Below are 26,086 nucleotides of genomic sequence, written 5' to 3'. Positions count from 1 at the left end.
AAATTCTATCCACTTGGTAACGAGAAAGCTCTGCATGTGGTAGTATCTGAGAGGATAGGATCAAGAGCAGTAATGACAGTTGTTTCTCTTAGATAGTAAGAAAAGAGAAGATGATGGGAGAATAATTTCCAAGTATAGAGGAAATTGTAGAATCAAGAACAAGCGCTATATGTTAGCAACTTTTGAGATTAGATTGATGGAAGCAAAAGTTTGGTGCAGGGTAGTAGCACAAAATAAGGTTGTAGATGGATGGGAACAGATGTTGAAAGTCTTGAAAATAAGTCAGAGGAGGTAGGATGCATGGTGTCTGATGGAGATCAGCAGTGTGAATTCTTGAACTGTGAGGGCTTAAAAAAAAACTCTGAATCTAAGCTTGGTGTCATGTAAGGTAGCAGGGAGGGTAGAGTAAGAAATACCAACTGGGAGGCAGTTGTAACAAGGCAAAGTTAAGGTAATAATACTCCAGGTAGTAAGAAGTGTAGGGTGTGATGATATAAAGACATGAATCAAAGATAAGCAGTAATGTGGCAAAGAATAAGGCTTGGTGACTAACTGCATATGGGATGCAAAAGAGGAAATAAAACGTTCTCTCAGGATTAAGAAATCATTTTTAAAATTGTTTTCTTTTTTCATTACAGGTTTCTCATTCACAAAAAAATGGATCATTTAATTCTTTGGAGGACTCAATTATCACAGTACTTCTATACTACCAACTGAGATTTGTGACAGTAAATTAATGACAATAAATTTCTGCATCAAAGAACTGCCGAAGAACTAAGAGAGGATTTTATATTATAAAAATCCTACAGTATCATGATATTACTAAATAAAACTAAAGAGCACGATTATTAAATTATTAGACTTTCTACTACAAGCACACATGTGCAATAGCTACTGTATCCTGACAGTCACCAAACCTCAAATCTAAATGGTTTTTCTTTGTGGGAAAGGTCATTATATTTGCAAGAAACCACTGAACTTTGTCATCAAGTATATTTTCAGCAGAGTGTAAGTTAGGAGAATTTACTTGAAATAAGTTCTAGAAAATTCCAGTTCACATCACTGAGTGGATTTGATATTATGGCAGCAACTTACAGACTTGTGGTCAGTACTGTGAACCACTACAGCAGTGTGGTGATAGACCGGCGTTTTGAGCAAGCTATACATTATTGCACTGGAACCTGCCACACCTTTACACATGGAGTTGACTGCATTGTGGTACATCATAGTGTTTGTGCAGACCTCTTGCACATCCCTGTGTCTCAGTTCAAAGATGCGGATCTGGACTCTATGTTTCTACCCCATGAAAATGGGTTTTCCTCAGCTGAGGGTGACTATCACCAGCAGGCCCTAACAGGCATACCCAGGGTTAAGAAAGGGTCTACCTTTCAGAACACCTGTAACTTAAAGGACATTGCAGGAGAAGCAATCAGTTTTGCCAGTGGGAAAATAAAAGAATTTTCCTTTGAAAAGCTCAAAAACTCTAACCATGCAGCCTACAAAAAGGGAAGAAAAGTTAAGTCTGACTCATTTAATAGGAGGTCAGTTGATTTTGACTTGCTCTGTGGCCATTATAACAATGATGGGAGCTCCCCATCCTTTGGTTTACTCCGGAGTGCCTCAGTTGAGGAAAAATCTTTGTCCCATAGAAACTCGCTTGATACAAACCTAACTTCAGTGCTTCTTCACAACTTCTCTGAAGAAGACCTGGTTACTCAGATTTTGGAAAAACATAAAATAGATAATTTTTCTTCTGGAACAGACATAAAAATGTGCTTGGACATCTTGCTGAAATGCTCTGAGGATTTGAAAAAATGTACAGATATCATAAAACAATGCATAAAGAAAAAGTCAGGGAGTAGCATCAATGAAGGAAATGGCAACGATGCAATTTCTAGCTCTGATACTGTCTATGTGAATGTAATGACCAGGTTAGCATCCTATCTGAAAAAGCTACCATTTGAATTCATGCAGCCTGGGAATAATGAGGCTATAGATTTAACAGAACTGGTCAGTAATATGCCCAATTTACAACTGACTCCCTTTTCCCCAGTATTTGGCACTGAACAGCCCCCTAAATATGAAGATGTTGTCCAGCTCTCAGCCCCTGACTCTGGACAGTTTCAAACTATAGCACTGCAAAATGACAAACACAGTTCTAGGAAAACAGACCCAGTAAAATCCATTCCAAACAACTCTACAAATCCCTTATATAACCCTGAGATAAATGATCCCAGAACTCTAAAAGATGCCCAGCTTCAATCACAGTCATTAACCATGAACTCTTTAGAAAATGTTTCTTCTGGTGACCTAATGGAAACCCTTTATATTGAAGAAGAGTCAGATGGAAAGAAAGCATTAGATAAAGGACAAATGACAGAGAATGGACCCGGTCAGAAGTTGTTAAAGGTAAATGAAGATAGAGCAGGATTTTCAGATTCTGGTACTCCTCTTAAAAAATGTTCTGCCTCAGTACAAAATGGAAGTGGTAAGATATTTGAGAAACCAATTGTTAACCTACCTGAGGAAGATCTTAAATCAAAAGTTCCTAAAGTTGAAGAGGGAGACCGCAGAGATTTTATGAATTCTAACAGTCAGGAAGAGATAGATAAATTGTTAATGGATTTAGAATCATTTTCACAGAAAATGGAGACCTCTCTAAGGGAGCCACTTGCCAAAGGTAAAAGCTCTAACTCTGTAAATAGTCATAGTCCGTTGACTGGTCAGCTTCCTGTAGATCTTGAGCCTAAGTCTAAACTCTCTTCACCCACCGAAAAAGTCTCCCCTTCTTGTCTAACAAGGATTATTGAAACCAATGGACACAAAATAGAGGAAGAGGATCGAGTCCTCTTACTGCGAATTCTAGAAAGCATTGAAGACTTTGCTCAAGAACTAGTTGAATGCAAATCAGGCAGAGGGAGCCTATCACAAGAAAAGGAAATGATGCAGATTCTACAGGAAACCTTGACAACTTCCTCCCAAGCCAATTTATCAGTCTGTAGAAGTCCTATTGGTGATAAAGCCAAAGATACTACTTCAGTGGTTTTGATTCAACAGACTCCAGAGGTGATCAAGGTAAGACCCAACAATCTTGAGTCCTAAGAAGTATCCAAAGAAATGTTTTAATGTGTGCAAAACTTATAATGAAGAACTATTTCTGTTGGTCATTTTATGTTCTACTAAAGTTCCTGCCTTAGACTTTTTTTCACTCAGTTCACTGAAAAAAACTAAAAAGCAAGGGCTTTAGAGTCAGGCAGACTGGTTTCAACTGCCCTCCTCACATGTTTTATCTTCTTCCTAGTTCTGTGACCAGAGGAAAGTTACTTAGCCTTAATATCCTCATCTATATAATGGAAATAATAAGGATCAAGATAACTTATGTTAAATGCAAGCAAGGTACCTTACACAATTAGGCATTTAATATTAGCCTCATCGTCCCCAGTCAATCAGTAGACCAGTCATTAATACATGCATGTGTAAACTATAAGGTGCAATGTGGGGTACAAAAAAGAGAGGACATGATTTCTTAAAGACCTTAAAATCTAGTTGGGGAAACAAAACTAACATACTGGAAGCAGTTCATGAACGTGTAGGCCCTCCTATGAAAGTATTTTTGGCACAATAGGGTCTTCAAAGAAGGTAAAGACTAGAGTGTATGAGATTTGCTTCTTCATGCAAGTGGGAATAAATACCAATCTAGGGTCATAGGACAGTAGTATTTTCAAAAGGCTTTGACTTTACCCTGCTACTGATAGTTTTGCCTTAATCCCAGAAAAGCAGTTATCTTCCCACTTGTGTGTATGTCTTAGCACGGTAACTAGTTATTTCTTGTTCATTTTATATCTCTAACATGGGTTGGCGATAGGCTCTGCTCCACCTCACTCGGGCTCAGGGTGATAAGTGCTCCGTGTTTCTACAACTGCCCCATTGCTCCATCTGGAATATGGCTTATGGATTCACCAAGGAAGGGAAAGTAAGACTTGTTGCTTTTCACTGCCTTATTCCCACCTGGGACACACTTCCTTTGCACTCACAGTCCAGTGATTCCAGCCCCAAAGCTAAGGAGCATAGGGAAGCACATAGAATATACTTGGTGAGCACTGTCTCTACCATATGAATGATGTACCATATATGTCAACATGTATGAATTCAGACATAAAGCCAATTAACAAAACAAGTTGTAAAATGATATGAATTATTTAGAGATATGTACATTGTGCAAAAAGTATGAAGAAATACATGGATACACCAAATATAATGTCCAGAACAATGATTAATCCCCAGGGAAAGAAGAGAGGTGGAACTGAGGAAGGATGTACAGGGGACCTCAGTAGTGTTAGTCATTAGTAATTTCATAATCTGGTGGTGGATCATAAGTATTTTTCATATTATTTTTATGCCTTTTTGTATCTTTAGTAAGTTTTTTAAAAATTGGATATTAAGATGGCATATATGTGGGCAAGTTAAAAAGTAAGTTAGTGTTAATATTAACATACTCATTAATATTTTCATTTAAGTAGGAAAAAAAGGTATATTGTGATCAGATGAATAATTTTTACATTGTATTTATTTTGTGGCTGTGCTGTGCACATTTTTAGTTACCAGTGACAAGTACTTAGGTTTAAAACTGTATATACTTCAGGTTACAAAATGATGATTTGGGTCTAAATATTCTCAAACATTCACTGAGCATTTCTGTGAGTCTCCTCATTCGTTGATTCACAGTTGGTAATAACTTTAGTTAATTTGGTCAATACTGGGGGCAAGAAACTGGAAATTAGTTACAAAAATAAAAAAAATGCTTTCACGTACACAGGCAATACTGATGTGCTTAATATTTTATAAAGAAAATACAATACAGCAATCTCAAAATGTAATAACATAAGAACTAACCGTTCTTGTGAACTAAGGCATGCTAAGACATTTAGATGTATTATCTCACTATTTTCCCCTCAATAACCTGTCTGCTCATTACAAAAAAAAATGTTCACCTTTTCTGCTGACCTATTCCAATGTCTAACAACCATTATAAGCATAAACTTACTGTAATACAGTGTTTTGAATTTTATTTGACCCTCCTCCCCCATTATCTTCTCTGAAAAAAGGGGGGAAAATTCTTCTAAAGGAAATGAGCTGCAGAAAGTAGAAAATGTGAGCCTGAGGCCAAGAGTAAATCCTATGTAGCATCTCTCCTATGTCCCTGGTTAACAGCTTATGAGCATGTCCCCCCTCTAACCTTCCCAATCTAAGTATGCCCAACTAAAAATCCCACACTGGGCTCTATGCTTTCCAATTTTTTAACAAGTATGGACTGAGATCAAAATCTTATTAAAACACTCGCCCATAGAGAGGGGAACCCTCTTACACTGTTGGTGGGAATGCAAACTGATGCAGCCACTCTAGAAAACAATATGGAGATTCCTCAAAAAGTTAAAAACAGAACTACCCAGCAATTGCACTACCAAGTATTTATCCAAAGGATACAAAACAAGTGATTCAAAAGGGCACATGCACCCTAATGTTTATAGCAGCAATGTCCACAATAGCCGAAATATGGAAAGAGCCCAGATGTCCATTGACGGATGAATGGATAAAGAAGAAGTGGTATATATATGTAATGGAATTCTATTCAGCCATCAAAAAGAATGAAATCTTGCCATTTGCAATGACGTGGATGGAACTAGAGGGAATTATGCTAAGCAAAATAAGTCAGAGAAAGACAAATACCGTATGATTTCACTCATGTGGAATTTAAGAAACAAAATAGATGAACATAGGGGAAGGGAAGGAAAAATAAAATAAGATGAAAACAGAGAAGGAGGCAAACCATAAGAGACTCTTAACTCTAGGAAACAAACTGAGAGTTGCTGGAGGGGAGGTAGGTGGAGGATGGGGTAACTGGGTAAAGGGCATTAAGGAGCGCACTTGATGTAATGAGCACTGGGTGTTATATGCAACTGATGAACCATTAAATCCTACTCCTGAAACTAATAATACAGTATATGTTAACTAAATTGAATTTATTTTTTTAAATAATTTTTTATTTATTTGAGAGAGAGAGAGAGCAACAGAGATAGGGAGAGAGAGCATGAGCGGGGAGGGGAGGGAGAAGCAGGCTCCCTGCTGAGCAGGGAGCCTGATGCGGGGCTCGATCCCAGGACCCCGGGATCATGACCTGAGCCAAAGGCAGACACTTAACCGACTGAGCCACCCAGGTGCCCCGACTAAATTGAATTTAAACACAAAATTTAAAAAAAGACTCTCCCATCACTCTTTTAAATAAGTCCCCTTATCATAGAATAGAATAAAATTATTTGTAAGATCATAGAATAGAATAAAACTTTATTTATTTATTTTTTTTTTTTAAAGATTTTATTTATTTATTTGACCAGAGAGAGCACAGCAAGAGAGGAAACACAAGCAGGGGGAGTGGAAGAGGGAGAAGCAGGCTTCCCGCGGAGCAGGGAGCCCGATGCGGGGCTCGATCCCAGGACCCTGAGATCATGACCTGAGCCCAAGGCAGATGCTTAATAACTGAGCCACCCAGGCGCCCCTAGAATAAAATTTTTTAAATAGAATAAAATTTAAAAAATTTTTTTACCCAGCGCCCCAGAAAAGAAGAAAATTTGATGAGATTTCTCCTTGATAAAAGTTGAAAAAATAATTTCTGAAAAGCCAATTTAAAGAGAAAGGTAATATAAAATGTTTAATTCCTGAAGATACTTAATGCAAGAAAATAAAACCATTTTTCTTGACTCAGTTGCCTTCCTGCTTATTCTTTTTTTTTTTTAATCTTTCTTTGCTTCTTATGAAATATTTTAAATCAGGAGTTGGCAGATGTTTTCTATAAAGGGCCAGATGTAAATATCTAAGGCTTTGCAAGGTCATGAGTTCTCTGTCACATAGTGTTCTTTGTATTTTTTTTTTTTTAAACAACGCTTTAATAATGTAAAACTAGGGGCACCTGGGTGGCTCGGTTGGTTAAGCGTCTGCCTTCGGCTCAGGTCATGATCCCAGGGTCCTGGGATCGAGCCCCACATCAAGCTCCCTGCTCAGCGGGGAGCCTGTTTCTCCCTTTCCCTCTGCTGCTCCCCCTGTTTGTGCTCTCTCTCTCTCTTTCAAATAAATAAATAAAATCTTAAAAAAAGAAAAAATGTAAAACTATTCTTAGCCCCAAGCCTTAAAAAACAGGTAGTGGTCCACATTTGGCCCACAGAGTTTATTTCATCAATCCCTGTTTTAAATAGAAAAGTATAGGGAATGACAGAAAAAGCACTCCTTATTACCTACCACATAACTTTGTCAAATATTAACGTTTTATCATATTTGCTTCAGATCTTTATTTAGTATTTTTTAATTATCATTATCATTGTTTTTTTTTATATTAGATGTAAATGGTTTTTTTTTTTAATTTTATTATGTTATGTTAGTCACCATACAATACATCATTAGTTTTTGATGTAGTTATCCACGATCCATTGTTTTCATATAACACCCAGTGCTCCATGCAGTACGTGCCCTCCTTAATACCCATCACCGGGCTAACCAATCCCCCCTCCCCCCTCCCCTCTAAAACCCTGTTTGTTTCTCAGGTCCATAGTCTCTCATGGTTCATCTCTCCCTCCAAATCCCCCCCGCCATTTTTCCCTTCCCTCTCCTAATGTCCTCCATGTTATTCCTTATGTTCCACAAATAAGTGAAACCATATGATAATTGACTTTCTCTGCTTGACTTATTTCACTTAGCATAATCTCCTCCAGTCCCATCCATGTTGATGTAAAAGTTGGGTATTCATCTTTTCTGATGGCTGAGTAATATTCCATTGTATATATGGACCACATCTTCTTTATCCATTCATCTGTTGAAGGGCATCTCGGCTCTTTCCACAGTTTGGCTATTGCAGACATTGCTGCTATGAACATTGGGGTGCATATGGCCCTTCTTTTCACTACATCTGTGTCTTTGGGTAGTAGTGCAATTGCTGGGTCATAGGGTAGCTCTATTTTTAAATTTTTGAGGAACCTCCACACTGTTTTCAAAGTGACTGTACCAACTTGCATTCCCACCAACAATGTAAGAGGGTTCCCCTTTCTCCACAACCTCTCCAACATTTGTTGTTTCTTTCCCTGTCCATTTTTTCCATTCTAACTGGTGTAAGGTGGTATCTCAGTGTGGTTTTGATTTGAATTTCCCTGATGGCTACTGATGATGAACATTTTTTCATGTGTCTGTTAGCCATTTGTATGTCTTCTTCAGAGAAGTGTCTTTTCATATCTTCTGCCCACTTTTTGACTTCATTATTTGTTTTTTGGATGTTGAGTTTCAGAAGTTCTTTATAGATTTTGGGTACTAGCCCTTTATCTGTAGTGTCATTTGCAAATATCTTCTCCCATTCTGTGGGTTGCCTCTTTGTTTTGTTGACTGTTTCCTTTGCTGTGCAGAAGCTTTTTATCTTGGTGAAGTCCCAAAAGTTCATTTTTGCTTTTGTTTCACTAGCTTTTGGAGATGTATCTTGAAAGAAGTTGCTGTGGGCAATGTCAAAGAGGTTACTGCCTATGTTCTCGTCTAGAATTTGGATGGATTCCTGTCTCACATTGAGGTCTTTCATCCATTTTGAGTTTATCTTTGTGAATGTGTTAGAGAATGGTCGAGTTTCATTCTTCTGCATGTGGCTGTCCAATTTTCCCAGCACCATTTATTGAAGAGACTGTCTTTTTTCCATTGCATGTTTTTTCCTGCTTTGTCAAAGATTATTTGACCATAGAGTTGAGGGTCCATATCTGGGTTCTCTATTCTGTTCCATTGGTCTGTATATCTGTTTTTGTGCCAGTACCATGCTGTCTTGGTGATCACTGCTTTGTAATGTAGCTTGAAATTGGGCAACATGATGCCCCCAGCTTTGTTTTTCTTTTTCAACATCTCCTTGGCGATTCGGGATCTTTTCTGATTCCATACAAATTTTAGGATTGTTTGTTCCAGCACTTTGAAAAATGTCATTGGAATTTTGATCGGGATGGCATTGAAAGTATAGATTGCTCTGAGTAGCATAGACATTTTAACAATGTTTATTCTTCCGATCCATGAGCATGGAATGCTTTTCCATCTTTTTGTGTCTTCAGTTTCTTTCATGAGTGTTCTGTAGTTCCTAGAGTATAGATCCTTTACCTCTTTGGTTAGGTTTATTCCGAGGTATCTTACGGTTTTTGGTGCTATTGTAAATGGAATCATTTCTCTAATTTCTCTTTCTACAGTTGCATTGTTAGTGTATAAGAAAGCAGCTGATTTCTGTGCATTGATTTTGTATCCTGCCACATTACTGAATTGCTGGATGAGTTCTAGTAATTTGGGGGATGGAGTCTTTTGGATTTTCCACATAAAGTATCCTGACATCTGCAAAGAGAGAGAGTTTGACTTCTTCTTTGCCAATTTGAATACCTTTTATTTCTTTTTGTTGTCTGATTGCTGTTGCTAGGACTTCTAGTACTATGTTGAACAATAGTGGCGAGAGTGGGCATCCTTGTGTTCCTGATCTTAAGGGAAAGGCTCTTAGCTTTTCCCCATTGAGGATGATACTTGCTGTGGGTTTTCATAGATGAATTTTGTGAACTTGAGGAATGTTCCCTCTATCCCTATACTCTGAAGAGTTTTAATTAGGAAAGGATGTTGTATTTTGTCAAATGCTTTTTCTGCATCAATTGAGAGGACCATATGGTTCTTCTCTCTCCTCTTATTAATGTGTTCTATCACATTGATTGATTTGCGAATGTTGAACCACCCTTGCGTCCCGAGGATAAATCCCACTTGGTCGTGGTGGGTGATCCTTTTAATGTATTGTTGGATCCTATTAGCTAGGATTTTGTTGAGGATTTTGGAATCCATATTCATCAGGGATATCAGTCTGGAATTCTCCTTTTTGATGGGGTCTTTGCCTGGTTTGGGGATTAAGGTAATGCTGGCCTCATAGAATGAGTCTGGAAGCTTTCCTTCTGTTTCTATTTTTGAAACAGCTTCAGGAGAATAGGTATTATTTCTTCTTTGAAAATTTGGTAGAATTCCCCAGGGAATCCATCAGGTTCTGGACTCTTGTTTTTTGGGAGGTTTTTGATCACCGCTTCAATTTCGTTACTAGTTATTGGCCTATTCAGGTTGTCGATTTCTTCCTGTTTCAGTCTTGGGAGTTTATAGGTTTCCAGGAAGCCCTCCATTTCATCCAGGTTGCTCAATTTATTGGCATATAGTTATTGATAATAATTTCTAATAATTGTTTCCGTGATCTCTCTCCTTTCATGCATAATTTTATTAATTTGGGTCCTTTCTCTTTTCTTTTGGATAAGTCTGGCCAGCAGTTTATCGATCTTATTAATTCTTTCAAAAAACCAGCTTCTGGTTTCGTTGATCTGTACTGTGTTTCTGGTTTCTAATTCATTGATTTCTGCTCTAATCTTAATTATTTTTCTTCTGATGCGTGGCTTAGACATCGTTTGTTGCTTTTTCTCTAGTTCTTTAAGGTATAAAGTTAGTTGGTGAATTTGGGATTTTTCTATTTTTTGAGTGGGGCTTGGATGGCTATGTATTTCCCCCTTAGGACCACCTTTGCAGTATCCCATAGGTTTTGGACTGATGTGTTTTCATTCTCATTGTTTTCCATGAATTGTTTAAGTTCTTCTTTGATTTCCTGGTTGACCCAAACATTCTTGAGCAGAGTGGTCTTTAGCTTCCAAGTGTTTGAATTTCTGCCAAATTTTTTCTTGTGATTCAGTTCCAGTTTTAAAGCATTATAGTCTGAGAATATGCAGGGAATAATCTCAGTCTTTTGGTATCGGTTGAGACCTGATTTGTGACCCAGTATGTGGTCTCTTCTGGAGAAGGTTCCATGTGTGCTGGAGAAGAATGAGTATTCTGTTGTTTTAGGGTGGAATGTTCTGTATATATCTATGAGATCCATCTGGTCCAGTGTGTCATTCAAAGCTCTTGTTTCTTTGTTAATTTTCTGCTTAGATGATCTGTCTGTTGCTGAGAGTGGAGTATTGAGGTCTTCTACAATTAACGTATTGTTATCAATATGACTCTTTATTTTGGTTAACAGTTGGCTTATGTAGGTGGCTGCTCCCATGTTGGGGGCATAGATATTTACAATTGTTAGATCTTCTTGTTGGATAGACCCTTTAAGAATGATATAGTGTCCTTCTGTGTCTCTAACTACAGTCTTTAGTTTAAAATCTAAGTTGTCTGATATAAGAATTGCTACCCCAGCTTTCTTTTGAGGTCTGCTGGCATGGAAGATGGATCTCCATCCCTTCACTTTCAGTCTGGATGTATCTTTAGGTTCAAAATGAGTCTCTTGTAGACAGCATATGGATGGGTCCTGTCTTTTTACCCAATCTGCAACCCTGTGCTGTTTTATGGGAGCGTTTAGGCCATTCACATTGAGAGTGATTATTGAAAGATATGAATTAATTGTCATCATGTTGCCTGTGAAGATGTTGTTTTTATAGATTGTCCCTGTAAATTTCTGTTGTATATCACTCTTGGGGTCTTTCTCCTTTTATAGAACCCCCCTTAATATTTCTTGCAGGGCCAGCTTAGTGGTCACATATTCTTTCAGCTTCTGCCGGTCGTGGAAACTCTGCATCTCTCCATCCATTCTAAATGAAAGCCTTGCCAGATAAAGTATTCTTGGCTGCATGTTCTTTTCATTTAGTACCCTGAATATGTCTTGCCAGGCCTTTCTGGCTTGCCAGGTCTCTGTGGATAGGTCTGACGTTATTCTGATGTTCCTCCCTCTGTACGTAAGGAATCTCTATCCCCTAACTGCCCTTAAGATGGTTTCTTTGGTTCTAAGATTTGCGTGTTTTTACTATTACATGCCAGGGTGTTGGCCTGTTTTCCTTGATCTTGGGAGGGGTCCTCTCTGCCTCTAGGACACGAATGTTTGTTTCATTCTCCAGATGAGGGAAGTTCTCAGCTACTATTTGCTCAAATATATCTTCTAGTCCTCTCTCTCTCTCCACCCCCTCAGGGATCCCAATAATTCTGACATTGGAACGTTTCATGGTGTCACTTATTTCTGATTCTATTTTCATGGATTCTGAGTTGTTTTTCCCTGGCCTCTTCTTTTCCCTTCTTGTCTATTAATTAGTCTTCTAAATCACTAATTCGTTCTTCTGCCTCGCTTACCCTAGCTGTTAGATTATCTAGATTGGATTGGATCTCATTGATAGCATTTTTAAGTTCTGCCAATTCAGCTTTCATTTCTGCCCTTTGAGACTCTATGTTGCCATTAATCACTTTCTCCATTCTAGCTATCGTCTTCACAATTGCTAGCCTGAATTCCATCTCTGACATCTTGGTTATATCTGAATCCATTTGTAAATCTGTGGCATAAGTCATAGTCTCTGAGTCTTTCCTATTTGGGGGGTTCCTCCTCCTAGTTCTGTTGAGGAGTGGTTGAGGGAATGTATAGAGTCCAAATTATTGACCACAACCCAAGCAAGATGCACCTATTTTATGGGGACCTTAGGGTTGCTGGCCTCTTGTTTTCCCAGCCTGTCTTCTGCCGGGGGGACCTGCCGTGCTGTTACTCAGGCAACCCTGTTTGGGCAGAGTTGCCCTGCCCCCTGTGGTGGGGGATGGGCTCAGTGAAAACTGGTTTTTTGGGGCTTTTGTTCTCTGGCGGCTTTCCGCATCTCTTCCACGAGTCAGAGCAGAAGACACCGTTTCCAACCCTCTGCCTCAGAGCAGAGAGATCACAGTCTGTTCATCAGTGAGGTCTCCAGGCCACACTATCTCCGTTTCTGTCCGTGCTGCTATAAACTGCAGCGTCCTGGGTTGTGCACCCTTCAGCAGTGCTCCAAGTCCTCTCATCCAGGTTGGGGCATGTCTCTGCCCTTTGTGCTTCTAAAACCGCCAGCTGCCCCCACTTCGCTCGTGCAGCCCCACCCTCCGGGTTTCAGTCCGGGGGGCTGCCCTAAAGTCCTTTCCCAGCCACTACCAGTCTGCTGGGGAGGCTATGGCTCACCGGGGTGTAGGATCCCCACAGCCAGGCTCCCTCCCCCTTCCATTTATCCTCCGATAACTGCCCGCGGAATCACGGCTCCCCGCTTCATACCTGGAAACCAAATGCCTGCAATATTCTGTTTGTAGAGATCCAGATCTATCTTCTTACATCTCAGGCTGATTTTGTGGGTGTTCAGAGTGGTCTCTTAGATATCCAGCTCAATTCCGGGACTGGTTAGAATAGGGTCCCCTACTCCTCCACCATCTTTTCCCTCTCCTGTTTTGACGGGGCAGGATTCTTTAATGAAAGAAGAATTTAAGGTAAATAAAGATGAAGATTTTTTTTTTTAAAGCTCTACTATAATATTTAAGTCTAGTGAAACCTTAAAAATTTCAACTAATTGTGGGGAAAACCTGTGTGAATTACTAAAAAGTACAAATTAAAATTTCAATGTTTTTAAGAAATAGCTTTATTAATTTCAATAATAAAGAGTAAAACTACCATCAAAGTATTGCCAAGTGTGAACTTTAGCTAGACCTATTTCAATAATGAAGTAGAGATCATTTATAGTCGTCAAAAAGTGATTAAAGAAGACAATTTAGGTGATACAAACAAACTTTATTTAACACTTCATGAAGTGGACAGTCTCTTTTCAGAGAACTGCAAAATCGGGCATAAGGCAAAAAGCTTTTATAAGCTAAAGAATAAAGAACAAAGAAAGTTAAATAGAAAACATCTGATTGGCTGGGGCCACATAGTCAGCCTTGTCTGGCTTGAAAAGGCCCAGAGTTGGCTTGGCATTCGAGAATTGGCTATGTGAATATACTGTGTTTCTGGTCAAGCAGAGCATTTATAGGGATACAGTTATCTAAGTTTTGCTTTGCTGGGTGGCACCCCTGGCGGGAACAGCTCTATCTTGGGCCTAAACATTTATCTCCAGTCCCCTTGTTTGATCATCCTTTTTACCATTCTAGAGATTTGATCAAAAATACCAATCTTTCAGTTACCATCACCTCTTCAGGTCTTGGTATAGTTTTCACAAGAGATGATATCAGGCTCCTATTCTAGGAGCTGGTTTTGTTCTTCTGTTCTCTTTTATCGTTCCAGTCTGAGAGAGACCATCTGTCAGCTGGTCGGGGGCTCTCCACATGCATTTAAACTTTCGAGAGCATGCAGTATATTAGGGAGAAAATTATTATAATATATAATATTTGGGGCACCTGGGTGGCTCAGTCGGTTTCTCTCTCCCTCAAATAATAAGTAAAATCTCTTTAAAAAATCTCTAAAAATATATATAATATTTATATAAATAACATATGAATATAATATAATAATAAAACAATCCCGTGGTTTGGACAGTGCAAGTGAGCCAGGGTACCCATAACCCAAACCAGCTAGAATCAAATAAGTCAAGAAATTATTTCCAGAGGGTAGATACTTCTTTAAGCCAGTTGGCATGTTTATATATTTTGTGTAACTGTGTCTCCATGTCCCCAGAAATGTTTATCCAGTGAGCTTGTTTCAGAAAAACTTGAGGCATTGAAATCAGGGAAAAATTTGTAATGGGCAGAAAGAACTACAGGATTATCAGCATCTTTGCAAATTCAGCAGGTAGTTGGAGTTTGGATTACCTGTTTTAGCAGTGGCCTGAAATATGTGAACAATGTCATTATCTTTTCAGCCTTAGACAAGGAAAAAGTTGGACAAAAGAATCAAATACCTTCATGGTATAACATTTAGGAAAAAGATGGTCGGAGAGGGAAGGAAGAAACATTCTTGATCTGATGTCTTGGGAGGAAGCAGTCTGCCTCCAATGTCAGCTACTTTTTCCTAGTCAATTGGATTTTGAGGTCTCTGGCATTTGCATAGGACCAGATGTTTGGTGGAGCCTTCTTCAGTTGTGAAATAGGCACCCAAGGTTTGATACCTTGTAATTTGGCAGCATTGTTGGTGGTTCAGAGTACTGGTAGGGTCCTTTCCCTGAATCCCACCCTTAAAAAAGCAATAGAGTAAAACAACAACTATCCATAAATGACAGAAGACTTAAAAATGCCCATGGTTAAAGATCTGATGAGAATTCACTATATTAGAATTGACAGGGAAATTTGGTTATTTCTGTGACATACAACATTTTAAGATAACTGGAATTATGACTGGTAATATTATACCAGGACATATCAGATTTTTAGGAATTTCGTAAAATTTCTAGAACACTTATATTAATAGCATGCATCCATACAAATACAATCTAAGAAGGTTTATTACATATTTGACAATGTTTCCTATGTGATTTAACATACCAAATAAACCGAATTAGTTTAACATCTCTTTTTGACAAGGTGAGAGAAATCCTTTGAGATTTTCAAGGGACTCTGGCAAATCTTAAAGTCACTTTGAGGTAAAAAAGACTCCATTTAGAATTTGATTTGGGGAAGTTATCAAGATGTCAGAAGGTCTGAACATTAAATAGGATCACAGGTCATTATGAAATAATATTTGTCTATTTAACCAAAGTGACAGTAGAAGATTTTAAAGGTGAATACATAAGGTTACATGGTTGTGAACAAAACTTAGCCCTTTTAATATTGAGAAGACTGGGTTTTCTTAAGTAATCAAAGACTGATAAAGACAATGTGAAACATAGTAAATTATTTTGGTAAAAAAAGTTTTTGCTGACCAGGCAGATTACTTAAAGGGAAAGAAAAACCTTCGTTTAATTTTTTTTTTTTTTTATTAAGAGCAGACCAGTAATCTAAGAAAACACTTTGTCCTTTTAACAGAGAGAAAACCAAATTCTAGTTTTGCATCAGTGCATCAAAGATATTAAAACTTTTTAACTCATTTTTTTAACTTAAATAAATCCATTCCAATCTTAGCTAGATTGACCACACATAAAGTTCCTTTCTTAGGATTCCTTTTCCATACACTTTCTACAACTCTTTTATATCCATTCAGATTTTGTCCTAATTTTTTTTTCTTATTCTGGAACAATTATTTTACTTTTGAACAAAATTACTTTCTTTTTTCCTTTGCCAAAAAAGCAAAAACAACAACAAAACCTCATGTCCTACATACCCTATCCAAAAGACACATTCTACTTTCCTTACCAATTTTTAATATACAGCTTTTTTTTACCCGTATTATTTCAGTAATTTTAATTATGTATATTGATTAAAATTCCTAACCCTTAGAACCTTTAATTCCTGATAAAAACTAAGAAATAAGCAATAGTGGACTGTGAACTAGCAAATTTATAAACACACTTTATAATTTCTAGAAGTATATTCTTCCTATAGTAAATTTTTCAATGTGGCACATGTGTTTACTAATAGACCCAATTATTTTAGTTACTCTGTAAAAGGAAGCCAAAAGTAGATAAACCTGTGTTTATGATATAAATAATGTAAAAAAAATGTTTATAATGTAAATAATGTTTCAGTAATTTACTTGGAAATGATCTAGATATTCAATGAATATCTATAATTTAACTTAATTCAGTATAATTTTAAGGTTTCAAGTTACCAAAAAGATTTTGGAAAGTATTTTTAAATAGACATACTGTAAAGCATAATTATTATTGAAAAGTCCATTTATAACTTTCACTTACATCTATTTAATTTACTTCTTCTTAACAATTATGAAAATTTCATGAGGCATTAAACAGCCATCATCTTTTTTTTTTTTTTTTTTTGAGTTCTGTGACTAGACCTTTTTTTTTTTTTTTTTGGTTTTTATTTTTTTATTTATTTATTTATTTTTAAATTTTTTTATTGTTATGTTAATCCCCATACATTACATCATTAGTTTTAGATATAGTGTTCCATGATTCATTGTTTGTGCATAACACCCAGTGCTCCATGCAGAACATGCCCTCCTCAATACCCATCACCAGGCTAACCCATCCTCCCAACCCCCTCCCCTCTAGAACCCTCAGTTTGTTTTTCAGAGTCCATCGTCTCTCATGGTTCTTCTCCCCCTCCGATTTCCCCCCCTTCATTCTTCCCCTCCTGCTACATTCTTCTTCTTCTTTTTTTTCTTTCTTAACATATATTGCATTATTTGTTTCAGAGGTACAGATCTGAGATTCAACAGTCTTGCACAATTCACAGCGCTTACCAGAACACATACCCTCCCCAGTGTCCATCACCCAGTCACCCCATCCCTCCCACCCCACCCCCCACTCCAGCAACCCTCAGTTTGTTTCCTGAGATTAAGAATTCCTCATATCAGTGAGGTCATATGATACATGTCTTTCTCTGTTTGACTTATTTCGCTCAGCATAATACCCTCCAGTTCCATCCACGTCGTTGCAAATGGCAAGATCTTATTCCTTTTGATGGCTGCATAATATTCCATTGTATATATATACCACATCTTCTTTATCCATTCATCAAACAGCCATCATCTTAAATTATCTTTCTTGTTGACAGATTTTGCAACAGAGATAGCATGAGCTCTTTGACTTTTAGTAAACCTAGGAAGAATAAAAGTTGTATGTCTGCATTATATTTAATATTGACAGTTCTAAAGACATGCCTGTTTTAGTTAAACCAACAAACTTAAACTAGTTTTCCCCCCAGAGATTATCCTAGATCATGTGAACTTGAAAAACATTTGGGTTAGTTTCTGTATTTCTTAGAGTATATTCTTGATTTATATAAACACTTAAGTTTTTTTTTAACCCATAGAGCTTCTTTACAAATTAATTTTGGCAATACTGTCTGAGGTAGAAAAATATCAACCATCTATAACATATAACTGTAGACATACATAAACATACAGATAGACACAAATAGGGATCTTACAGGTTTTGTTTTAAAAATTTAGCCATGAGACAGGTATGATAATGCAAAATTCACTAGTTTTTTAAACAATTGGGTCCAATTGTGTTTCTGGCAGAAGGGATAAATTTTAAGGTTACCTGCACAGACGGCTAATATTTGTGGAGAAGACTTTTAAGATTTTTCATTCACTGAGTTTCCAAATAGCCTTTCCTTTTTCCCCCCTCCTTCTCATAAGAATTACCTTGGTTCCTAGAAAAGACCAGATAGAACAGCTACATCTCAAAGACACAGAGAAAGAATGCAAGTTCCTCCAAAAAGGACTTGTTTTCTAAGGCCAGAATTTTTACAATATGAACAAGCCTTTTGAGATGAATAGGGGAGCTTTGAGAATTGGTGAAAAGCATAGATGGGCTTTTTCTGTTCTTGTAAAGGTTCCATTTGTGGGACATTTGCTTTTAATTCCTCAAAGAATTGAGTTGTAACCTGAATGATATTAAGGTATTGACACACCCGTCCAACTACATTATCTTCAGTTTGCTACTTTGTATCAGGGAGATCTTCAATTAAGCCAGAGGTCAAAAGATTTCTGTGTTCTAGATTGAGAGCTGATTGTCTTTGGAATGTTTTCCTTTCCCTCTAGGTATATAATTTCATTTAGCCTAGGGGAGAAGGTCTAAAGAAAAAGTTCTATCAGGCTCTGAATATCAGCTTCCAATTTGGCCAACTTCTGACCTTAGAGCTACTTAAAAAATCTTTTCAAATATCTTGTCAGGTTTCAGCTGGGACAAACAGTAAATATTCCTGGCAATACTGAACAACCTCTTGGATGCAAGAGGCATCCCCAAGAGGGTGCAAAAGGTACTACCCTCCCAAGATCCAGAGCCACTCCCAATGATAGCCAAAAGAAAGACAACTCCCCCCCCAAGAGCTTGCAGCAGTTGATAGAACCCTAGCCACAAATGGAGTGCAACCCATATTTTTTCCAGCCATTTATTGGGCTTCCAGTCTGATGGTTGACCTGCCTGCATACGCAGTAACAGACAACCTGTGTGTGCAAGACAGGCAGAAAGCTAAGCCAAGTTCTGAAGACAAATAAGGAGAGAAAGGATTGACAACCAGTGGGTACCCCAAAACCAAATTCACAAGAGTATGCATTTAGAAAGGAGGGACAGGTGCCTGGGTGGCTCAGTCAGTTAAGTGTCTACATTCAGTTCGGGTCATGATCCCAGGGTCCTGGGATCGAGTCCCACATGGGGCTCCTTGCTCAGCGGAGAGCCTGTTTCTCCCTCTGCCTGCCACTCCCCCTGCCTGTGCCCTCTCTGTCTGTCTGTCTTTCTCTCTCTCTCTCTGACAAATAAATAAATAAAATCTTAAAAAAAAAAGAAAAAGAAAGGAGGAGGGGACAGAGTGAAATTTTACCTTCCTTTCTCTACTGAACACTACAGAGATCCAGAAATGACTGTGGTAAGAATTCTCACCCTTTGCTGGCTTCTGCCAGTTTTCCTAAGATCTTTCTTACATGCAGGCTCAGGAGCAAATGGGATTTAAAGTAGAGTATAGTTCTAGTATCTACCAGAATTTAGCAAGGTTTTTCTTTAATTTTAGTTTTTCCTTAGAATGCTTAAGGGAATAACTGGTAGCAGTCTACTAGAGATCCCTCAGAGTCCCATTAACTCTGGGAGGGGCCCATATGGGGATTCTCCTTCAGCAGTAGATACAGGAGCATTTGAGTTGGTGTAGGAAATTTGACAAGACGTCTGAGGACAATCTTTTTTCTGATCCCCATTGATTGCAAATGAGACACCAGTTTCTGGGCTGGTGTTTTTATGATGGATCCCTATGATGGTATAATGGGGGAGGCCCGGGTGTTTTAGGTCTCTGGCCTTGGAGCTGTTGCAGTTTTAAGGCCACTAACTTGGCAGACTTTTGTTTACCCTCTTGTATTCTCTTCAGAGTGGAAAAACAATCCACACAGGATTACTAGAGAGAGTATTCAAATAAAGGAAGATAGAGGGGAGCAGTAGGAGTTGCTTTTGTTTTGGGTACTTCTTGTGTCTTTAATTTTTCATTAACCTTTTGCAATGAATCTTTCAATGGAGCTATTTTGGAATCTTGAAGTCTTTTGGAGGCTCCCACATGCCAATTAAAATAGGCATCCCGTTCTGTTTGTTTGATTTGAGAACCCTTGCTTTTAAATGAACTTCTTAAATGAATGATCTTGTCTAATTGACCATTGTAATTCTAAGTTGTCTTTATAAGATGTTGCCCTTTTTGTAGATACCTACAGCTTCCAGAACCACAGTTCTTAGACAGAAAATAGACAGGTGTGTTGAAAGGTTGCACGCTTAATTCTTCGAAATGACGATCCCATTTATTTAGCTAATTCTGGATCTCTTGGCGCCAAATTAATACCTAAGAGGGATGTGCTGCTCGGTTGGGTACTTTGTGGTGTTTTACACTGAACCTTGTTGCAGTTTTCTTGAGGTTGGCAGGTGACCTAGTGTCAATCTAACCTGTTCCATGACCAACTTATCCTAGCACAAGAGTCTTAGAGTTAGGCGATGTGTGCTCTAACAGATTTTAAGTGCTTGACCTGTGCCCACCAGTTTTGTGCCTTTGGTTTCTGAGGTTCCCATTAGCAATAGATTTAGTATTCCCTTCACCAGAAGATTTTTTTATAGTGGTGGACACTCTGATGACTTTTAATAGTCTGACTTGTGCCTACTTAAACTTTTATTTTGATACTCAAAACAGTTCAAATTTCTTCTCTTAATTTATTTTCCCAAGTCCCCCAGCAGTTTATACTGTGAACTTGCCTCAAGACTTTGTGAGTCCCCTAACAGCTGCCACCCATTGTGAACTCCTGATATAACTGTCCCAGAACCCTCCTGGAAATTTCAATCCCTGAACCTTTCCAGGAACAATATATACATAAATACTTTTTAAATAAAGTTTGTTTGGACCAGAGAGCTGCCCACAGGGGAATGGAGCTCAGATCTGAGAGTGACTTACCCCAGCTCTCAGTAGCGTTGAGAGGAACAGTGAACTCAAAGGGTTCAGCAGCTGCCTTGCCTGTACGACTTGTCCCATAGCCAGTTAGCAGTCAGCCTTGGATCTCATCCCTTGTTGCCAGAAACTGTTAAAAGTGATTAAAGAAGACAATTTAGGTGATGCAAACAAACTTTAACACTTTATGAAGTGGACAGTCTCCTTTCAGAGAACTGCAAAATGGGACATAAGGCAAAAAGCTTTTATAGAATAAAGAGTAAAGAACAAGAAAGAGGCAAATAGAAAACATCTGATTGGCTGGGGCCACATAGTCAACCTTGTCTGGGGTGAGAAGGCTCAGAGTTGGCTTGGCATTTGAGAATTGGCTGCATGAATATACTGCGTTTCTGGTCAAGCAGAACTTTTGCAGGGACATGGTATCTAAGTTTCAGTTTGCTTGACATGGCACTCAAGCAGAAGTGGCTCTTTCTTGGGCCAGAAATGTATTTCAACATAGTTAATACATAATTGGTATGCAAAATGGAAGTTGCTAAAATGCTTTAAATGCATAAAATAGATAGTTTCTAAATAGTATAAGTGTGTACAGCACACAGGAGGAGATAAAAATGAATCAGACATGAAAAGCCTTTGTGGAGCCCACAGTCTAATAGGGGAGGTGAGCTATTTACTGTGATTCAAAGTAGAAAGAATAGATTCTGGAAGAGAAAGACAGATGAAGTCCTACAGGAACTCAGAGGAGGGAGAGATAACGTCCCAGCTTGTGGAATTCAAGGAAGTTTCTCTGGAGGAGATAGCATTTGGATATGGATACTCTTATCCAACTAATTTACTTAAGGTGCTAGCTCTTGGTGTTATCAGTATCAATGATACTAAGATGAGAGGTTTATTTCTCACAGTGGCTTGGACCAGTTCCATTCTATCCCATTCCATTCCTTTCCTTTCCATTCCATTCCATTCCAAGACATCAAAAATGTACCTTAATCCTATCCATCTATCTTAACATATGTAAGCATTTGGTCTCAGGGGAATCCAGTAAGGGAGACTAGATGGATATATCATGAAGCCATGATTTCCCTCACACCTAAGTTCTTTGGTAGCCTAATCTTAATGATCAAGGGTGACCAAAATTGGTTTATCAGACCTTTCCTTCCTAGAGAGTATGAAGGGAAACATCAGGTTGCTCTGCTTATATTCTGAATTCTAAGTTAGTAGAATCCACTCTAACCTGTTTCCCATCAGCTTTCTGGAGTCTTAAAATCAGAATTTAAGCAGATAATCTATCTGACAACCTAATTCATACCTTGCCTTCTCTTTTTCCACTTCAGTCTCCAAAAATGTGATCTCCAGCTCCCAGATGTACACCTAATAAAACTTAAAATAAGAATTTGGGGGGAGATTTGTGAATCCCTCTCAGGTTTCTGTGTTTTAGCCACTAGCTTCTGTTGGCCTTTATTTAGCAAATAGTAGCATTAAATAACTGTTTGTTGAATGAATAAACAAATAAGTGAATGAATAATCAAATGACGGATTATTGCTTGCCTGCTTTGCCTCCTCAAATGGAAACTGCCCTCTTGCCTGAACGCTAGCTAGCTCTTTCTCTGTCCTTTGATTCTCAAGGATGGATACAAGAGGACCTGAGGTCAGGGTGCCCTTCTAGGACATGAGGGTGGTGCCCCAGCAAGGTTCAATATCTCATTCAGCCTCTGACCTCTTAATTTCTCTAGCTTTTAACACCTAAATATCTGTGGTGTTCTAGGGAAGGTCCTGTCACCTTTCCTGGTAAGAAGAGAGAACCCCGTTAAGAGTATAGATCATTTCCCTTTATTGCAGGATGGAAATCTCTTGATTATAGACTACTGGCATTTTGAGGAGAGGGTGCTCTCTTTTTCACCATTGCACCCCCAGGCCCTATTATGGAACCTCCATATACTGTTTAAATTCTGAAAATTTGTCCTTTCTCTCTCAGGAATACCTATACATCTCATTGTCTCATTGTCCTTTTTCCATTCTTAAAAGTTCCATCTTCATCCCCATGAATTTAGGTTGGAAAAGAATTTTTCTGGCCATTTAGTTTTTCAGTACAACTGGGTTTTTTATTTTGTTTTGTTTTTTATTTTTGTTGTTGTTGTTGTTGTTTTGGGATGCCCAAGAGGGTCAGAGAAATCTTTCGGGGTTGGCAGGATTTGTGCTGTTACTAGAACTCTGCTTTCTTCTGACCCTGATCAGGAATTTGTGTCTGAGATATCATTCCAGGGGGGAATAAAGTGCCTTCCTAGGTTAATGATCTAACATTTTGGTTTTCTCAAAGTTTAGATATTATATTATATAATTGTATATATATTTAAATGTATAATAATTATGAAAATAAATTTAAGATTATAGCAAAGCACACTTTAGGAACCTTATTAAGTTTGTTCTGGAGCGTTTAAAATAAATGCTTCTCTGTCTTTACTTTCTGGGTTGATATTCATGTCTTCATTGAGATTAAACAGTCATATCATTGAGGGAAAATGTTTATTCTCCCCTAGCTTTATAGGTGCTGATGGCTTCTTTGGTTCAGTGCTGGGAATGTTTGGATAGAAATGAAAACACTCAGCAAGACAGTTGGAAACCATCCTTTCTCCTATTTCATTTAGCCACACCGTAGATGAATAAAAGTAATGGGACCTGGCCAGTAGCAAATATGAATTTGCAGAATGAGTTCAACCTGTGTTTCCCCCTCTACCTTTAGTGGCTTCTGAGGTCAGGTCCTTTTGCATCTCCATTTTTTCTAATGAATCAGCATCAGCCGTCTCAGATATGTCCCCACTTGTATTCAAAAGAATTTGTAGATATGTATATACTGATGTAGAAAAAATGGTCAAGATAAAATGGGTAATTAAAAATGTAAATTGCAAAACAGATGTACCAATGTGATCCCTTTTTCTTAATATGTTTGTGTGTACACAAAAAAATTGGGGGGTAAACATGTTCCAAATTATGCATGTTCCCCTAGAATACTAGTAAAATATGAGTCCCAGATATCCAGATGCTCCTGATGAGTGTGGTCCCTCTGTAGCCTCCACACCACCCTTGGCAGGAGTGAAAAGGAGCTTCCAGAACTTGCTCCTATTATGCCCTCAGGCCTCCCTCACCAGCCTGCCCAATACTCACAGCTTTACCCCTCTCTGCCTTAAAACCAGCAGGACTAATCTAATCGCTTCTTCAACCCTGTTTGCACCAATCACCATAAGAAGTCCAGGAATCCAGATCATCACTCTTCTCCTCACTCTATTCTTGTACATCCTCTCTTCTCAGTCCACATCCAACCCTCCCAACTCCTGAAATCTTTTCTCCATGCCCTCTTGAACTCATCATTCACTGGCAGAATCTCCGAGGTCATCAGACTCTTTCTAAACATTCCCTTTACCTCCTTGTTCTAACTGAAATCCATCTCTCCCTCAGGATAGCCATGTAAAATGTCGGGTTTTTTTCTTTCCCAGTTCACCCCCTTACCCGCTGGGTCTAGAGGGGGCAGTGAGTGCTCTTGCTTTTTATTGCTACTTCCAAATTATTCTTTTTCCTACCTCCCTGAAACTACCCCCTCCAACTTTGAACTAATGTCATCAGACTCAGCACCAGTACCCCTCCTGGTTGTAGTCATCTACTACCTCCAGGTCATTTCCCTTATTTCTTTTTTTCTTTTTTTTGAGATTTTATTTATTTGTCAGAGAGAGAGAGCGTGTGAGCGCACAAGCAGGGGGAGCAGCAGGCAGAGGGAGCAGGGAGCCCAATGCGGGGCTCGACCCCAGGACCCTGGGATCATGATCTGAGCCGAAGGCAGACGCTTAACCAACTGAGCCACACAGGCACCCCTCCCTTATTTTTTGAAGATTTTCTTTCTGGCTCTATGACACTTCCCAATACTATTTTTGCTACAATTCTTGTGAGTTTTCAGTAGATGAGGCATCCAATATACAAACTTCTCAGTTCCTTGATCTCTCCAATGAATTTGTCCTCTGTCCTTCTTCAGCTACTTATTTTCTGGTTCTATGTTTAGGTTAGTGATTTTAAAAGTATGATTTCCATCCAACAGCATCAGCATCACCTGGGAGCTTGATAGAAATACATATTTTCAGGCCCCAGCCCTCACCTACTAAATCGAAACTCTAAGGATGGGACCCAACAATCAGTGGTTCAACAAGCTCTTCAGGTAATTCTGGTGCATGATCTTGTTTGAGAACCACTGCCATAGTTCATTATTAAAATCACCCTCCTGAATATACTTTCAGCTTCTTTACCTTACCCTCACTTCATAGTACTCACCTGGAAAAACCGCAGCTTACATTAAATTGTGTTCTCTGTCTGCTTTGAGCTTTTATTTGTGCAACTAACCTTGGCTGTAGAAAATCACACAATAATACTGAGTGGTCTTTGCACTAAATTCATGACCACCAACCTCCAGTGGGCCTTCAGAGTTGTCTGGCAGTCCTATTACAGCTCCCTATTCCCTCACTTTCCGACTCTGCAAATGACTCATACCTTCTCTGTTTTCTAACATCTCTTCCATTCTCACCCTCGGCTAATGACCTTGTTTCCTATTTACTAAGAAAAGTGATCCAATCAGAAGGGGGATCTTTAGCTAGCCACCTAAACATATCAGTACCCATATACTCTCTCCCTTTCTTTCTATTACTATATGTGAATGATCTGGGCACCTATGTAGGGCCAACCCATGTACTGGTGCTGTATGTCCCATCTTCTCCCAATAACTCAGGGATTTTCCTCCCTGATTGCCCTTTTTTCTCCCGCATTCATCAGTTTTTCCCCTTTAGTAGGTCTTTCCATTAGCAGATAAACATGCCACATCTCCCAGCTTTAAAACAAGGCATCCAAAAGGCACTTGGCATCTAAGAAGCACAGTTCCATCAGCTGTTTTATTTGCAATATAATGCTTATCACTAGAGTTTTGACCATCAATTCCAGCCTTCTCATTTGACATCTGTGAATTGAGCCCTCACCCAAAATTACTGAGAAGTCACACACACACACGCACACGCACACACCCAACGAAGACACTGGGGCAAGGTATTTTATAGAACTACTGTGTGTTCATTGACATGTAATGTGGTAATGTCAGTGGATTGGAAACCCTCTATTCTAACTTTAGTTGTCTGACATACTTATAGGCTAAAACTGAATTCTTGTGCTTTATAATGGGCAATCTCTAATTGAAGTAATTCCTGAAAGAGAGAGGGAAGAAGAAAAGCAGACTAAGGAGGACAGAGAGATCCAAGAATTATTATGCCTAATAATT

At 38.6% G+C, this 26,086-nt stretch overlaps 1 protein-coding gene across 8 annotated transcripts in view; it reads left to right on the top strand.

The window, feature by feature from the left end:
• PPP2R3A (protein phosphatase 2 regulatory subunit B''alpha) overlaps positions 1–26,086 on the top strand; it is a 213,003-nt gene that overhangs the window by 52,900 nt on the left and 134,017 nt on the right. For 5 of the 8 annotated variants that reach the window (XM_078071623.1, XM_078071621.1, XM_078071622.1 and 2 more), the window contains one exon: positions 639–3,075. The exons of the other annotated variants lie outside the window; for them this stretch is intronic. In XM_078071623.1, the coding sequence (XP_077927749.1) occupies positions 1,081–3,075 (1,995 nt within the window). In that variant the 5' untranslated portion in view covers positions 639–1,080. The remainder of the gene's footprint in view (positions 1–638; positions 3,076–26,086) is intronic. 8 annotated transcript variants of the gene reach the window in all.

The sequence above is a fragment of the Halichoerus grypus genome, chromosome 1 (genome assembly GCF_964656455.1).
Source record: "Halichoerus grypus chromosome 1, mHalGry1.hap1.1, whole genome shotgun sequence".
Taxonomy (NCBI): domain Eukaryota; kingdom Metazoa; phylum Chordata; class Mammalia; order Carnivora; family Phocidae; genus Halichoerus; species Halichoerus grypus.
Note: the sequence above shows the minus strand (reverse complement) of the source record. Positions and strands in the feature narration are given on the sequence as shown.